Source organism: Haliotis cracherodii, unplaced genomic scaffold, assembly GCF_022045235.1.
Source record: "Haliotis cracherodii isolate W230 unplaced genomic scaffold, xgHalCrac1.p SCAF_10, whole genome shotgun sequence".
NCBI classification, from domain to species: domain Eukaryota; kingdom Metazoa; phylum Mollusca; class Gastropoda; order Lepetellida; family Haliotidae; genus Haliotis; species Haliotis cracherodii.
Window position 1 is genome coordinate 20,160,502 of NW_027266265.1, and position 17,874 is coordinate 20,178,375.

The following is a 17,874-nucleotide window of genomic DNA, read 5'->3' on the forward strand; positions in this document are numbered from 1 at the left end:
ACATATATTAAAAATGCCATACTTTGACTCCTTAAAAGTCATGTGTGTGGCAATTTGGCGAATATATGTCAACATAACGTTTTCGCAATCGAAATACATGTAGCACGGGAAGTCCCTAGGGTGACTGATCAAATTGTTCCATACGTAAAAATATCCTACAACAGCAATCACCAGTACCAAAATGCTACACTTGTGGTTCTTATAATTTGAAATATATATAGTAAAAGCTGCAACTAAGGTAACACGATATTGGAATATATTATTCCTGATAAAATTCTTTGAAGTTGTATCACCGGTGGAGTACATTAATTATTTTCTGGTGTTTGAACTTTGAATTGTTTTTAAGGAAAGTTAGAGAAAGTTCCAACTTCAGTAGTCTTGTTATTATAAAATAATTTTGACTGTTCCAAAATCATGAAAGGTTCAGTCTTGACATGCTTTAAGTCTTGTTTTATTTATCATTGCGTATCGAGATACGTATCGTATCGTGACCAGAATATCGAGATGCGTATCGTATCGTGACCTTCCTGTATCGTTGCAGCCCTAATTGATATGTTGCACTTGATATCATATTGAGAAACTACTGAAAAAAATGGTGTGTGTGTTTCCAGGAAGACACTATTTGTTTTGTTGTTTAACACCGCACTCAACATTACAATGTGTGACCTTAGTGATTGTGTGTCATCAGGTGGTTACAATGTGTGACCTTAGTGATTGTGTGTCATCAGGTGGTTACAATGTGTGACCTTAGTGATTGTGTGTCATCAGGTGGTTACAATGTGTGACCTTAGTGATTGTGTGTCATCAGGTGGTTACAATGTGTGACCTGACTGATTGTGTGTCATTGGGTGGTTACAATGTGTGACCTTAGTGATTGTGTGTCATCGGGTGGTTACAATGTGTGACCTGACAGATTGTGTGCCATCAGGTGGTTACAATGTGTGACCTGACAGACTGTGTGTCATCAGGTGGTTACAATGTGTGACCTTAGTGATTGTGTGTCATCGGGAGGTTACAATGTGTGACCTTAGTGATTGTGTGTCATCAGGTGGTTACAATGTGTGACCTGACAGATTGTGTGTCATCAGGTGGTTACAATGTGTGACCTTAGTGATTGTGTGTCATCGGGGGGTTACAATGTGTGACCTTAGTGATTGTGTGTCATCAGGTGGTTACAATGTGTGACCTGACAGATTGTGTGTCATCAGGTGGTTACAATGTGTGACCTTAGTGATTGTGTGTCATCAGGTGGTTACAATGTGTGACCTGACAGATTGTGTGTCATCAGGTGGTTACAATGTGTGACCTGACTGATTGTGTGTCATCAGGTGGTTACAATGTGTGACCTTAGTGATTGTGTGTCATCGGGTGGTTACAATGTGTGACCTGACAGATTGTGTGTCATCAGGTGGTTACAATGTGTGACCTGACAGATTGTGTGTCATCAGGTGGTTACAATGTGTGACCTGACAGATTGTGTGTCATCAGGTGGTTACAATGTGTGACCTGACAGATTGTGTGTCATCAGGTGGTTACAATGTGTGACCTGACAGATTGTGTGTCATCAGGTGGTTACAATGTGTGACCTGACTGATTGTGTGTCATCGGGTGGTTACAATGTGTGACCTGACTGATTGTGTGTCATCAGGTGGTTACAATGTGTGACTTGACTGATTGTGTGTCATCAGGTGGTTACAATGTGTGACCTGACTGATTGTGTGTCATCGGGTGGTTACAATGTGTGACCTGACAGATTGTGTGTCATCAGGTGGTTACAATGTGTGACTTGACTGATTGTGTGTCATCGGGTGGTTACAATGTGTGACCTGACTGATTGTGTGTCATCAGGTGGTTACAATGTGTGACTTTAGTGATTGTGTGTCATCAGGTGGTTACAATGTGTGACTTGACTGATTGTGTGTCATCAGGTGGTTACAATGTGTGACCTGACTGATTGTGTGTCATCAGGTGGTTACAATGTGTGACTTGACTGATTGTGTGTCATCAGGTGGTTACAATGTGTGACTTGACTGATTGTGTGTCATCAGGTGGTTACAATGTGTGACCTGACTGATTGTGTGTCATCAGGTGGTTACAATGTGTGACTTGACTGATTGTGTGTCATCGGGTGGTTACAATGTGTGACCTGACTGTGTGATCAGTGTGATGATCAGACTAGAGTGATACGGTTGTAATATTGGTGACAGCAGCACATGTCGTTGCCGATTCACTGACAGTCAGTTGAAAACCTACCTGGTATGCTATGTCTGGGACTCTGTCTGGTTGCTCGGCTACAAAGGAGACGGGCCCCTCGAAGAAGACCAGTTAAGTTCCTCATTTTGTTTCAGTTTCCAGTGGGTCCTGTGACAGGTTTTTGATCGGCATATGGATTAAACTAAAACATATCAAAACAAAAACATACTAAATACCTAGAAATCAGGTGTTCGTATTACGTACAAGAGCAACCCTGATGCTTGTAACATAAAAATGAGTTGTACACTGACTTGAGTGGCATTATTGGTCCTATTAATATTCAGTTCCACTTTCAATTTAGAGCATGTAACTCTACAGGTTACCTAGCTCTACTTTGAAAACCAGTACATTCAAACCCTGAGTGTATCTGGTGTTTTCTAAAAGAACTTCATCACAGGGCTCCCAGTTCAATTTTAAATTTACTTTTCTCCATTCTGAAATCACTGATTTTTTTCTAGCCAGGATAAGTCAGATTATTTTTAAAACCTCAGAACACTCAACTTCATTTGCTCATGCTTTTGTATAAAGGATACATGTATTGTATCCATGGTCTAAAGTACTGTCGGAAATACTAGAAAACTACTTTTTGCCTTTTAAGAAAGGATATAATTTTTCACAGACTGTTGTCATTGAAATATCGAGTAACTACCACTCGACCTACCTGTGGTTTAAAGTATTTCAGTCACAAGGAGTCCTATCGACAAGTTTACAGGAGACAAATTGAACGAAAACAGGAAGTTCACATATATTCTAAGTCCAATGATGATAGTCTGAAACGGACTACAGAAATATGTACATATTATAATGATAATAATGTAGTCTTCATAAAACATCTAATCCACACACAAATGTCATTTGGACAAAATTCTAGATGTGCATCTTCTATGACAAAATGACACTGCGTTTCTTTTGTCAACACTGCTCCCATGATGCATGTTACATTACACTTGCATAGCCATAACCATGGTACACGACATAGACTCTGTACTAGGAAATGTATACAAGTTCTTTACACTTTAAAGAGATAGAGGGAAAACATTTATTAATTTAGATAGGGTGAATTACTGAACTGCCCAAGCTATGGGGTTTTCAATTCATACCATCAAGTCTACGGTATGATAAGAAAACAAAACAGGTATAGGGGTGGTCTCAAAAACAAAACTGGGAAGTAAAAGGATTTTAGACAGCTTTGATACAGGGTGATTAGGCGTATAGTGTACAAGCTTTATGAGCAGAAGGTAACCCTGACTTGTAGTAGAATTTGGGAGGAATTAAAGATACAATTAATGTTTCCCGGACTACACTGACTATTGCTCTCAAAGAGATGGGATTTAGATACACAGCGCGTGGAGATCAACGAGCACTTTTGCAGGGGAAAATATTCCATCCTGTCTAGGGGGTCACATAATCTCTGAACCATTCATAACTATCACAGTCAGGGTGTCCAGATAATTTACCAAGATGAATCCTTCCACGGACTACATGTGGCTATCGGCACCCATCAGGTAAACATAATCGTGTCCTTGTTTTGTACGCTGCAACCAATGATGTGGGGCTTATTGATGGATGTGTGCTAGTTTTCGAGGCGAAAAAGAAAACTAGTGATTTTCATAAGGAAATTATAGGAGGTGATGTGTTCATAGACTGGTTGGAACTTCAGCTTTTGCCCATTTGAAACAACACCAGAGTTATTGTCATGTATAGTTGAGTAGTCTAAAGGCGACCACATACAGGAATACTTGTATTTGACATTGTCCACTTCAGACAATATGAAACGAAAGTTCAACTGACGGAGAAAATTTGGCTGAATAAGAAACCAGTAAAGTACAAGACATATGTGCTGGCGGCACAACTCGGTTACGTTGTCTTTCATACGCCAGTCAGACGTGAGCTCAATCCTGTTGTGCCCATCTTGGCTAAGTGTAACGGGTTCATAGCAAGACATAACATGACATTCAAAAGTACAGATTCATATACGTCCTCAGCAGAGATAAATACTATCTCAAGAAACCAGCTGTAGAACAACAAATAATTCTGGATTCAAAAACTGCAACCTTCCAATACTCATCCCGTTTCATAGCTCTTAACCATGTTAACTAGTCCATTGTGTTTCCAATCAAATATAATGCAGTACATATCCTAAATTGCCATCTCATCAACGCATATCAATTAAGTACAATAACAGCAATATTTTGAGACCAACTCGGTGACATTTACACCTGGGAGAATGCACGGGACGGTGTGAGGTTATAACATCGGGACAGGTGTTAGGTAAGTACATTTTAAGGATAATCACAATGTCACTTAGGACAGACTAGATTAGGTCAATTCGCCTTATTTTGATACATGCTCTTCTTATAGTCCTATGACTCGTATTTATTACATGAAGCCAGAAAAGCAGTTTTCTAGCATTTCTGACAGAACTTTAAAACTATAATTATCACCAGATAATTAAAATCTGATCTGCTTTGGTAACTATTCTTTCGATTTAATTTGTGAATATGTACTTCTTTCAAACAAGAATTAAGAATGATCTACAGAATTGCAATACAAGCTTTTATTTCTACATTCAGTCTTTATCACAAACTTCAGGACTTAAGAGCAAAGCAGATCGAACACATGTTATAAATCCAATGGTAACTGTTCTGTGTTAAAAGAACTGTACGGTCACTAACTGTTTGATTGGCATTCTAGAAGTTGGTGAGTTAGTAAGGAAACATACAACTTTATGGATAACAACTTTGGTTTATTGCATATAGCGACGTTTTGATGTAGATTCCTACACCGCTATCAAGCTGGAGCGACAGCCAAGTAATGAGATGTATATATACAGGATAAGCAGCAGACTAAGATAAGTCACAACACTGGTCAAAATATTGTCTTTATTGGCAATTATTGCAACAGATACATTTTGCAAATTTGATTATCTGTAACTATTTTACTACTGACATTATCTAAAGAATGGAAAAAAGAATTTGTTCAGAAAATATAAATAAATATGAAACTGAGAACCGAACCAAAGCATCACATACAAATAACTGCGATTTTAAAAACATGCAGCATATATCATAATTTACATGAGATAAGAAACATATGTTACCAACGTTATTTGCAGTTTCTGCTACATGAACTGATTTCAATTTTCTGTAACCAGGGTACATGTTGTCTTACCAATCACAACAAGCTGAGATGAGTATTAAATGAAACAATGCGGCTTATGTTTGTTGTTGCTGTGATTTGATTTTATGTGAGTTTAATGCCAGATCTGTGTACGATATGTTTTTTCACAACCGGAACAAAAGGCAGAATGGTTTCGATCACATTCAGCCGGATACAATGAACATAATTGTTTTACAAATACACACATATGTACATCGACTTGGAATTAAATTTCATCAGTTTATTTGTAACTTTATTTGCTTTAATGCGCTTTAACGCGCTTTTAGGGGGAAATTCTTCATGCATTTTTGTTTACCCCGCGGTGCATCCGGAGTAGCGGTACATCGAGGAGCGTTAAGTCGAGGGACCACTGTATTTTGGAAAAAAGGTTTTAATATTAACTTAAAACATAGTTTATTAAATTCTATCAGGCCTTAGGTTAAAATACAGATGAATGTGAGAGAAGTGACTGTACAGGGTGAGGGAATCACCAACAGGTCAAAAGGTTATCGATTTTGCTTCTCTGGGAAATAGAAATGGCTTTTAGCAGAAATTACCAAGATTGCTTGAATCAGAAATGACTGTTAGGGGGATTCGTTACCGCACAGGGTAATGGGTTTTCACCTTAGGGTTGTTTGAATTATGAGTATGTTTGGTTGACTAATGACTTTAGGAAATCAACTGGAGGAAATTAGAAGAGTTTTGATAGTATAAGTGATTGGAACGGAAATTGGGGTTCATATGGAGGTGAGTGTTAGGACTCATTTCACATGATGTCAAATATTATTTCGGTGGGAGGAGCTAAAGATATCATCGATAGTATTTAGTGAGTTGTCTGGGAGTGGTGCGGGGATTCCGAAACTAACGGCTGAACAGAGAGGTTCTCTCTGTAGATTGGAAGTCCAGGTCAGAAAAGTATTAGAGTTAACATTTGATCAGAAAGACTTATCAGGCTCTTCGATACATCCCTTAGGAATGTGTTGTATTTAAGTTACACAGGCAACAAGAAAATAACTGAGGACCATGTGTGTATAATTATGATTAATTCTATCATAAATAAAAAGGACTTGAGCAAACCAGCTGACTTGTGATTTTGAGAGAGCTACCTCATCCCTAGAACTAAGGAGTGGTTGATCAGAACAAGTGACCAAGGGAGAAGGGTAAAGTACCCGACCCCTAAGGTTACATTTCCTTAGCACAGAGCTTCAAAAGTGTACACTATGGGGGTCTGTTTGAGAATCTGAGACTATTTTGATAATAAAAACCAACATTTGGAAGATTACAAATGACCAATACGTTACAGAGAGATATGTTACTAGTTTACATGGTATAGTTATTTTCATGCAGTGAACGAATGAGGAAAAAGGGCGCCCACATTTCTGTTTCTATTTCCAAAGTCAGAACACAAGTCGACATAGGTAAGTTTACATTTACTATAAGATTTCATATAGCTAAGACTGATTTCATGAATCGCTTAGATTAAGTAGGGATTAGAGCATGTTCAAACATGGTTTGTACTGAGCCACATGGTAAACTCAGTCATACTGATCAGGTTGAAAGGCAACGTCTGTGTAATGTAAGGCCAATCTTTTTTAATTTTATATTTCACAGATTTATTCCAGCTTTTCCACACAAGGTCGGTCGAAATAAACATGAAAATAAAGAGCAACTTCAAATAGTTATTTAGTCTTACACAAATTCTATAATGTGGGGAAGTGGGGAAACATCGAACGTCATTGTAGGAGTTTATCTGGCATACTCCCCTCTACACAGCTGTAATCTTTTGGAACAAGTGTGCTCTTTACTCAAGAAAATACAGTAACATGTTAACAAAAATAAATATTTTTATGTTTATTTATTGCTTGGACAGGAGGTTTATCAGTAGGAGATGTGGGCCCATGAAATTAAAAATAAAAAATGTGTGGCCAAACTTGTAAAAAGTGTCTCTGTTTATTTTGTAAAGAGTTTATTTTTGCTGAGATAACCTTGTAGAATCGACATCCTTAGCAAACAACTACACTGGATTGAGAAGTATCTGCTTTCATCACTGAGAGAGAGCTAGTTCAAGCAACCAAAGCATTGCTCTTTATGTTAATACTTCAACATTTAATGTCGTGTCATCCTCAGCTGAAAGTAAAACAAATGTCCATAACTTATATAACATTGTCTTTTTCATTTATTGAAGCACAGATATGTTACTTATTGGAGGAGGTCCTGAGAGGGGGCATGCAGTTAGAACAACTGAGGAAATGAACACGAAGAAGATGGAACTCTGAAAATTCTTTACTCCCACCAAATTAACATAACCATTTGGTTTCCATATCAGGTCAGCATGTTTGCCCCTCTAATCACATGTTTATAAATATCTAATTACTGAGATGTCAAAATAACTATTTTATACAGCAACACTGCAGTTGAAGACATTATTCACTGCAATGGAGTCCTGCATTTGATCAGTAAATAGAGATATTTGTAAAGAAATTCTGATACGAGAGCAGAAAAGGACACATTTGGTAATTATCTCTCTCTCTCATTTGGTAATTATCTCTCTCCCTCTCTCTTTCTCTCTCACACACACACACACACACACAAACACTCACAGGTGGGTGCAATAATCTTGAACGCGACGTAAACCCGTTTCACCCCATTACACACTGGTGCTGATGATGGGTGATGGCGATGATGGTGATGATGATCATGATGATATGCCGTCGCCTAATATAGACTTAATAACTGGCTCCCTCTCGGTGTGGTGGTGATATAACATTCTGTAAAATATGTGATAAGCCATGAATCGAAAATTGACAATGTCTCGGAAAAACTCGCACAACGTGTAAGCTTACCTGGCCTTCGACACACGAGAGAGGTTATGAGGGAACTTCTGCGAATGAATGGAGCACGAGTGTCTCAGATATGACGCGACTTGACCTCAAAACCCTGCGACACGGTTCTTCGTTTCCAGTCACCATTCGGTAAGAAAGGTCAGATGTCAAGGACGGTTGAAGGCCGTTTACCTGGAGCCCAAAGCTCCGCACAGAGACAATTTGTGGCGCTGCCAACAGCTTATTGCCGAGTCGACTTCTAGTCCACAAGCTGAGAAATGCACACATGAGTGTTATATCATTTCTACAGCAATTATAATATATATGTATTGAAAACAACTGTAATTATTCAGATAATTGATTGGACAGTGTATTATATTTAAGACTTTGTTGTTTATTCAATAATGAAATAGATCTAGATAATATCAGGGAGTCTATATAGTATATGGTACGCTAGGCCTATATTATCGCGGTATAGTTACCGTAATTTATAATGGACTGTATGGCGAATGCTTTCTAACACATATAAATACTATGTCATACGCAAAATGTTTCTTGTTCTTGATTCAACTTCATTGACACATCAATTAGGATTGATAGATACTGATCTTCTTTTTGTGTGTGATACGTGTGGATTATGTGGTTTACATCACTTCCTGTTTTAGATTCTACATAATTAGGAGATAAACATACTGTGTTTTCAATGTAGAGCTAGGTTACCTGTAGATTTAACCCCGCTAAATTGAATTTGGAACCGAACGCGCAGCGTGAGGTTTCAAATGTTAAATTTAGCGGGGTTAAATCTACAGGTAACCTAGCTCTACATTGAAAACACAGTATGTTTATCTCCATTCTACCATGACTAAATAAAATGCGAACTCTTTGGTGTTAGCAAATATACAGAGTGAAGCGGCAAGGGTTGAGTTCAGTGTTTTGAGTGGGTTATCGATCTGCATTACAGAATCACCGAACAAAATATGGTGCTGTATATACTCAAGCAGTTTGTTTACACCGTATTTACTTCACTCGAACATATGACAGGCATTGGAAGCATATAAGCACGGCAACTTGGTAAGCTAACATGAGGTGGGCATCCCTAAAGAAAACAAAGCAAGCTTTGCCAGGGTTTCGCTCTACATCGCACGTCACCATTATGACGTCATATCGCTCATTGTGACGCTAAAGATATGACGTCACAGTCGTATATAGAAAAGCGCCAAAATGTCAAGCTCTCTGTTGTCTCCAAAACGTAAATACATTCCCTTTGTTGATTTCTGTCGTGTTTTTCTGCACGAAATGTATTGTCACACATCCTTTGAATATTGTAGTAACCGCATCTGTGCATTTTGTAACCTGTAATTGTAGATATAATTATTTAAATATGCCTACCGACAATGACTGAAAATAGTACTATTCTATGAATATTAGCTTCCGCGGTGATGCGGCCGTCAAACCAGCTGTTTCAATCAGAGGGGGTTTATTGTGATTTAATAGCCTCTGATTGACCAATCAGAATCGAGTAAATTCCAAATTCATGGTAGAATCAGTATTCATACGACCTCGGTTGGGTCAATGGATTCAAAAATAACTTCACAGACTGCTTATTTAACCATTAGGCCTAACACCCAAAACTGTAGACAGTAATATGAAATCAAGGGACAACGTCCAGCGCAGTAATGAAAATTACAAGCGTCTACCAGTGAGTGAGTGAGGTGGCTTGGGAATGGCCGCTTCGAACAGTTTTCCAGTTACAACGCGACGTCCAAGGATTGACGCAGGTTGCAGACATTTACCTCTTTGGTGGAAGCCGTGATGACGAGTCTGTCAACGCGTATGTTGACGGGGAGGAGAGTTGGGGTTGGCTCCGTACACAAGCACTCGGAACACCAAAACTTACTAACAGTATAAATGTAACACATATTATAGTAATGGACAACAAAGACAGAGACAATGGCGTTGCCCTGCAAATATGGAAATGATTACTGATCCAGCACAGGGTATAATCGATTTAGGCAATAAATAACATTATAATAAATTAATAATAAATGACAATACAATGGGGATTACCAGTTTGGATTAGCATTCAATAAGTAATGGCAATTAATTTGTTCTAGATATACGCATATCATGGCTACAGCGTAATTAGCCTTTGGCGTTAAATATTCATTCAGACAAATGACAACTGTATGGTGCTGACAAACCAAGGATCATACTGTCGGTGATGAAACCCACGATGACGAGTGTATGGTACTGACAAACCAAGGATCATACTGTCGGCGATGAAACCCACGATGACGAGTGTATGGTACTGACAAACCAAGGATCATACTGTCGGTGATGAAACCCATGATGACGAGTGTATGGTACTGACAAACCAAGCATCATAGTGTCTGAGATTCGAACCAATCATCCTGCATGAGTAAATTTAAAACTTTGCACGGCGGGGTTGGCCATATTATTACGGGCTGCACATCTGCATTTTGTTCGTGAGATCGATATGTTGGATCCCTGTTGATGCTAAGCCGGCCGGAGTCAGACAGTCTCTAGGGGAGGGTCATATGAAATAAAACACATTTGGGTAGGGTCATGCGTAATTGGACAGTTAATGATTCGTCTTTCCGTTGAGTGTCTTAAAAGAAATGTACAAGGACATGTATGGGGTCCTACCAAGTATTAGGTGAGTGTCATTATTTTCTGTACATTTGTGTATAAAAACCCCATTGCCCCTCCCCTCTTGCAATAAATCACCGGTCCCTATAACTGCTTGACATCCACGCAGATGATGTCACCGCGACAGCCTTCTCTCCATCTAGCAAACTGAGGCCACCTGCTAGACTAACGCATAGTCTCTGAAATGAACATGTGTTACAGAAAAGATTGTTAGTCAATTATATATTGTTTCAGGGTCTGTATGACAGACTATAGCCACCTGTTTAACTGCGACTTTGGAAAATATGTTTCTGCGTGTGTTACTTTTGATGATCAGTATGAACGAAGCACAGACATCTGCTTATTCCACCAACAGCCATTCGTAGATCATGATCATCATATGCACTTCACATACACAAGCACATAATCCCTACTGCAGTTCCGGTAACTGGCTATATGAATAATGTTAACCCCAAGTTTAATGTTGTGCTATATTAAACATATTCCGAACGATCATAGATATATCACAATACTATCATCCCTGCGCATGAGCATGCGGTCGCTTCAAGCCATACATACATGTAGACACGGGGGTACCCAGTCAACTGCCCAATTACTGCCTGGCAAGGTAGGTCCCCGCGCACCAGAGCAAGCTATATAGCAGTAGCCCATGGAAACAAGAGCCTCACCTTAATGGAATATATGATGCACTCTAAACCTTGCAGTACTAGCAAGCTGGAAAGAAACGAAGTTATTCAGACACTATCCTCGTCTGTTAAATCAATCTTTATAATCTGAGTTATAGTGAGTGAGTGTGTTTGATTTTACGCCGCTTTTAGCAATATTCCAGCAATATCACGGCGGGGGACACCAGAAATGGGCTTCACACATTCTAACTATGTCGGGAATCGAAGAAAGATTATAGGATTAACCTGGTATAGCATGCACACAATTGACAAGAAACATTGGTTACAAGACACAGAGCTATAGTCTGTCTCCAAGCAAGTCTAGAATGATTTAGCAAGTCTAGAATAAGGATTGTTCTTGGCTCCATTTGGATGTTATTTTTAATAATTTGCAGATAACTGTATATCTGGGACTAAGTGTCTGTCTAACAGCTTCACTGAAGGTAGGCATCTGGAAGTGAAGCGTGTGTTGGGCAACATCCAATACGAGACGGAGTTGACAAGGATCCTTAAGTGCTTGGATGTTGTCGCCATACACATGATTGAGGATGTTTGTGCCATGACACCAGGGCCCGTGATAGTGTCACAGAGTGACTTAATAACACTCTGTTTGGACAACGTATTATTTTTTAAGAATTATAGTTTCTGAGTTGCATATCGTTTAGGAAACGTTGACTATTTAACATGATGTAATCCATGCGTGACAACCATCACAGCAACTGGTATTCCGACAGCACCTGTATGTTCAGCCGCGAGGAGTATACGCCTGCTTTCTGGGCTTGACTTGTAGTAATTGAGTTGGAATCTCCGCTCGACATATTTCGATTAGTAATCGTATTTAAGTGTTTAAATGCCGACTAAAGACGTTTTGGTATTTGTCGTTTTCAATCTGAACTAATTTCCCCGTCAACATACGCGTTGACATCTGGTGGAGAATCCAGGTAGAGTAACTTTTGAGCTTATTCCCGATCCTGTTAGCTCTCTACTTGCCTACCATCTACATGCGTGTATATATCGAGGATGTGTCCACAAGGCCTGTGTCTACCCCACGAAATCGCTAGTCCTGATCAACATGGATCTCCAGCACCTTCATCTTGAATGGATCATCCAAGAAAGTATGGACAACCTTCAAGTGAACCTAAAATGGAGGAAACAGCCAGCAGCCACAGTGAGTAATGTGAAGATAAAGTCGTCAACCATGAAGTCCCGGACCAAAATAGAGCCAGATAGGAAACGCCATAACAGTTATATGCAGAGAAAATCTTTTCATTACCCCGCTGAGCTCCCCAAACGTAAATACAGTCAGTACAGTTGCCAAGTGTATCAACAAGAAGGCAACACCTACGTACAGTGATGCGTCCTTTCAATCTGAGAATTCACCTTCAGTTAGCACTAGGACCGTGGGGAACCCGGTCTTGGTTGCCAGTGTTGGTTCTATGACCACAACTAAAGTGGAAACTGCAAGGTCAGTGTTGAAATCTACAACAGCTCCACATCCGACTCCTGTAAAACCCAGCTCTACCCAAATTACAGAAAGAGTTCTTTAGCGGCGAGTCAAGAACAACAGACCCGAATATCTCATCAAATGGCAGAATCTACCCAACAACAAAACCACCTGGATCCGCGAGGCTAAACCTGACAGTGTCGCCGTAGCATACCTGTACCTGTAAGAGTCCCTTTATGATGCCCACGTGACCTATATGCACACCGGGCCAGAATGCATCAGGTCGTTCGCGTGGTTTTTAAAATTAAGATAACTGACAATTTCACGTTTATATTGGAACATTTGACTAGCGCCCTATCTATACACGAGGACGTCTTTCTCGAGAGGGTGGCAGTTGTCACAGAGTAATTTAATAGTAGGGCTGGGACGGATAACTCGGCTACCCGGGTCGGATGGGTATTGAGTAGGACCCGGGTACCCGCAGGACTACCCGGACCCGTGGTTAGTCACGTGATTATATTGTTTAATGGCAAAAATTATCTAGAACTCTATGGTTACACTATAAGTGATAAATGTTCACATTTTTTTCTGACTTTGCGCACATTCCTCTGACTTTATATGTTTGCATAATGATAAAACATCAGTCAACTTCAGTGTATGCCTGACCAGGTCGGTTTATATGCGTATCTAAATTTATATTGACAGGAGTACGTACCGGTCAAACTATTCCCAATCGGACATGTTTCACCTATCTCTTGAGACCTACAGCGGGTACCCGGGTAGGGTCGGGTAATAGGGGGTTGGGTACCCCGGTAGTAAACTTGGACTCGTCCCAGCCCTACTTAATAGCACTCTGTTTGGACAAAGTATTATCTTTTAAGAATAATAGTTTCTGAACTATTTCCCTTGTGTACAGTGCTGAGTTGCATATCGTATATAGGAAATGTGGACTATTTAATATGGTGTAACCCATGCGTAACATCGGTCAATTGTGCACAGCAATTCACATTATGTCATTTATAGCCTTAGTCCATTTTCCCCAGGGCTATGTCTGTAATCACATCCATAAGTCCCATGTCCGGGGCAACGCCATTGTCTCTTCGTATGTTCATTGTTATCCAATAGTGTGTATTATAATATGTTTACATCTTTACTGTTAGTCTGGCATTCCGACAGCACCTGTATGTAAGCCGCGAGTAGGAGACACCTGCTTTCTGGACTTAACTTGTAGAAGTTGAGTTGGAATCTCGGCTCGACATATTTCTATTAGCAACTGTATTTATTTGTTTTATTGACAACTAAAGACGTTTGGACTCAAGGTATTCGTCGTTTGCAATCTGAACTATTTCCCCCGTCAACATATGCGTTGACACCAGTATTGACAAGTACGCGTGTAACTATTTTCCCCGTCAACATATGCGTTGACACCAGTATTGACAAGTACGCGTGTAACTATTTCCCCCGTCAACATATGCGTTGACACCAGTATTGACAAGTACGCGTGTAACTATTTTGGGACTAGGGTAACTCATGTGGAGGGAGGTCGAGAGCCATGACACGCCATTACAACTGTCAACAACGAAGGTGACATGGTTCCCCAAACACCTTTGCTGTATGGCACAGTACACACCTTATCGTTCAAACATTATGACAAACATATTTGAACACATAAGCATGACATGATTAACTCTTTGTTGACTAAATATGATCTGGATATGATTATGTACATCATTGAGAAGGAATTCGTCGACACTGCCATCTGAGTTTGGGTCGCCATACAGAATAGAGTTAAGATCAAATTTTATGTCAAATTCGGAAAAAAAATATCCTGTAATTGTAATCTACGAGATCTAATGTATTTACGACATTCGAGGAAATTATGTAAAACAACCTGAACTACAATTACAGATGTGATTTTATGTACAATAGATGTGATTTTATGTACAATAGATGTGATTTTATGTACAATAGATGTGATTTTAAGTACAATTTGCCTTGGATAAGTCGGCTAATGCATCAGCACCATCAACTTGACGCTAGTGGTTAAAGCGTTTGCTCGTCTCGCTGAAGACCCGGGTTCGATTCCCGACATGGGAAACCTTACTCACTCATCCATTTACTAAAACCTGAAGACAGACTAAACCATCATCCTTAATATACTCTTAAAAAAGAAAGAAATGCAAAGCCAGATTTGTGTGATATAGGAAAATACATTTATACGAGGAACCGTACAAGGTATTGAGCTTAATGTTGTGTAGAGAACCCTTGGTGATTGTAGTCATCTCAGTTATCGGTACATAGGAAAAGTCCAAGGTGAAGGTCAGCTACCATCAATAACGCGTATGTCCCCTCATGGAATCAATGGCGGCTGGACATCTCCTGCCGAGTATGACGAGTATGCGAACCACATCCTGGGGAATGGTAACCAATTCGACATGCAACGCAAAACGCCGTCTATCCAACTCATCCCACAGGTGCCCTGGAGGGCCAGGGGAGAACATCACCGTTGACAGGCTCTTGTGATCCGTGCTGTATGCGGTCGAGCGTTGTCCTGCTGGAATACATCTATGCTGTTGGCTGCAATTGGGAGGACGTGTGGTAGGAAAATTTCGTTGATGTATCGTTGAGCCGTAAGATTGCCCTGGATAAAGGACCAAACCTGCCCTGCCATGATGAGAGATAGACGCCCACATCATAACGCTACCCCCACCAAACCTGTCCACTGTACGCAGTTTCCGGCGTAACGTTCTCGCCGGTGTCTGTATAACTGTGCTCTTCCATCTCCTCGACTGAGGAGAAATCTCGATTCGTTTCTGAAACAGATATCTCTCCTCCGCAGTTGGGGCCATATCCTGTGTTGACGACACCAATGCAGTCGCTGTTGACGATGTTGTCGACTCAGTATGACGCGTCGAACAGTACGTCTTGACCTGCTGCTCTTAAACGGTTTCGTACGGTCTGGTCGGAGATTCTGAGCAGTCCGGGTATATGGGATGCGGTTAAGGTGGCCGTCCTTTCAAGTAGGTGGCGCAGTCGGATGTAGCGACCCTGGGCGGGGGTGATTACTCTTGGTCGTTCCGACCTTGGCCGATCACGTGTTGACCCATGCTGTTGAAACCGATCCCATAGCCTTGTGATGGTGCTGGGCGCTACATTGAAAACCCTGGCTACAGCTGATCGGATTCCCCTGCCTGCAAGCTGCCTACGACGTTGTTTCTTTGCACTTCTGTTATTCTTGGCATGTTGTTGAACTGTCACTGTTCGATTGACGCAGATGCCAGGCGATCTAAAACCCTGTACTTTAACACCGTTCATAGTGCTGCTGCATGGGCAGTACGTGCAGCTCCATGGCCTTTTTGTTAATGCTCTGGGTGCGTTTTTCCGAATCGAAAATGTTTCCCGACTGATGGTTTGCATGCCCTTGTTGTGATCATTTTGATCCGGGAAATTTGCCACTGACACTATAACACATTAAACCTCTTCATTTTGCACCTCTTGGTCCGCTCACTTTGCATTTATGGCCAAAAATATTCGTTTTGCGTTTCTTGTTTTGAAGAGTATACAATCAAGGAAATACTTTCTTTATATTCACAGAAAGTATTTGAGACAAGTGGAATTAATACCATGTGGTTTCTCAGAAAACGCAAAGAATTTGCTTGACTATTCGCAATCTCAGTTCCATTTTGTCAAACATTTGATATTTCGACTTCGCACACAACTATCCCACATGACAAACGGGGATTTTGTTACAAACCATGGTGACCACAGATACAGTCAGGGATCTGTATTCAGAGGTTCAGGACAATTTGTGAAAAATGAATGCAAATGCCATCTGAAGATTACTGAAAAACAAATATGTGAAATGCTGGAGTTCCTTATTAAAAAAAACATCAACGTAAAAAATAGGGGAAGACATTTAAACAAGAAGTAGGCATCCGCATTGGCACCAATTGTGATCCACTTATTACGGATCTGTTTCTTTATGCATATTCATAAATCGGAATTTCTGCTCGGATTTGCAAAGCCATAACAAGGTAATCTGGCCAAGAAGTTTAACTGAATTTGATCTCGCCCAATAACCATCAGCTAGCCAATTCCCTTCCACTGATTTACCCATCTGGGTCCACTTGCACAAAGCCATCTGAGCGCTGAGATGATCTTAACCCACATACATTAACATAGACTTACAATAGTCTTAGCGCTAAGATCGTTTTGTGCAAGTAGGCCCTGAACTAGAAATAAAAGAGACCAGTCATGACAAAACACTCTCCAGACTGAATGACAAGAGAGGTTGAGAGGGAATATTCCAGTAGCTCCAGCCTTTGGTGTTTACATTTCACAACTTTTGAGGTACAATCGAGCATGCCCTTTCTTCCAAGATTTTAAAGAGAGTCACACGACTCAGAAGTTGTTTGATCAAGGTTACAACATTCATGGCCTCAGTAAAGCTTTCAAAATGTTTTATGTGGATGAGATTCCATGCAATGCCCCATTTTGACTTGTACCGTATTTTCCTGTGTTTTTTCAGGTGAACAACTGACTTGCCTTTGCATGTGTTTGTGACGGGTGCCACCAGTGGTGCAGGATACGCTCACCTTTTCGCGAACAACTGGTTTCATCACTATTTGATAGTGATTCATAAACACATGCTTATGACATAGTCGGAATCGTACTATCGACACCCCTTTCCAGATTTCTATTGGATATGGAAAGGGTTTTGCCTTGTATTCTTCTTCTTATTATTATTATCATTATTACTGCTCACATTACTGAATCTTGTAGTAAAATATTGGCTTCCTATTTCCTATCAGATAAAAACAAGGCACAGTGATTTGTTTCCAGCATATTTAAACTCTTTTTA

At 40.2% G+C, this 17,874-nt stretch overlaps 1 protein-coding gene across 3 annotated transcripts in view; it reads right to left on the minus strand.

Annotated features, from left to right (window-relative positions):
* The window catches only part of LOC139454184 (uncharacterized), a 38,895-nt gene that overhangs the window by 19,222 nt on the left and 1,799 nt on the right, over nt 1–17,874 (minus strand). For 2 of the 3 annotated variants that reach the window (XM_071235744.1, XM_071235745.1), the window contains exon 2: nt 2,254–2,395. In XM_071235744.1, the coding sequence (XP_071091845.1) occupies nt 2,254–2,338 (85 nt within the window). In that variant the 5' untranslated portion in view covers nt 2,339–2,395. Of the gene's footprint in view, nt 1–2,253; nt 2,396–8,255; nt 8,384–17,874 lie in introns of those variants that run through there. The other variant, XM_071235743.1, reaches the window with a different exon arrangement.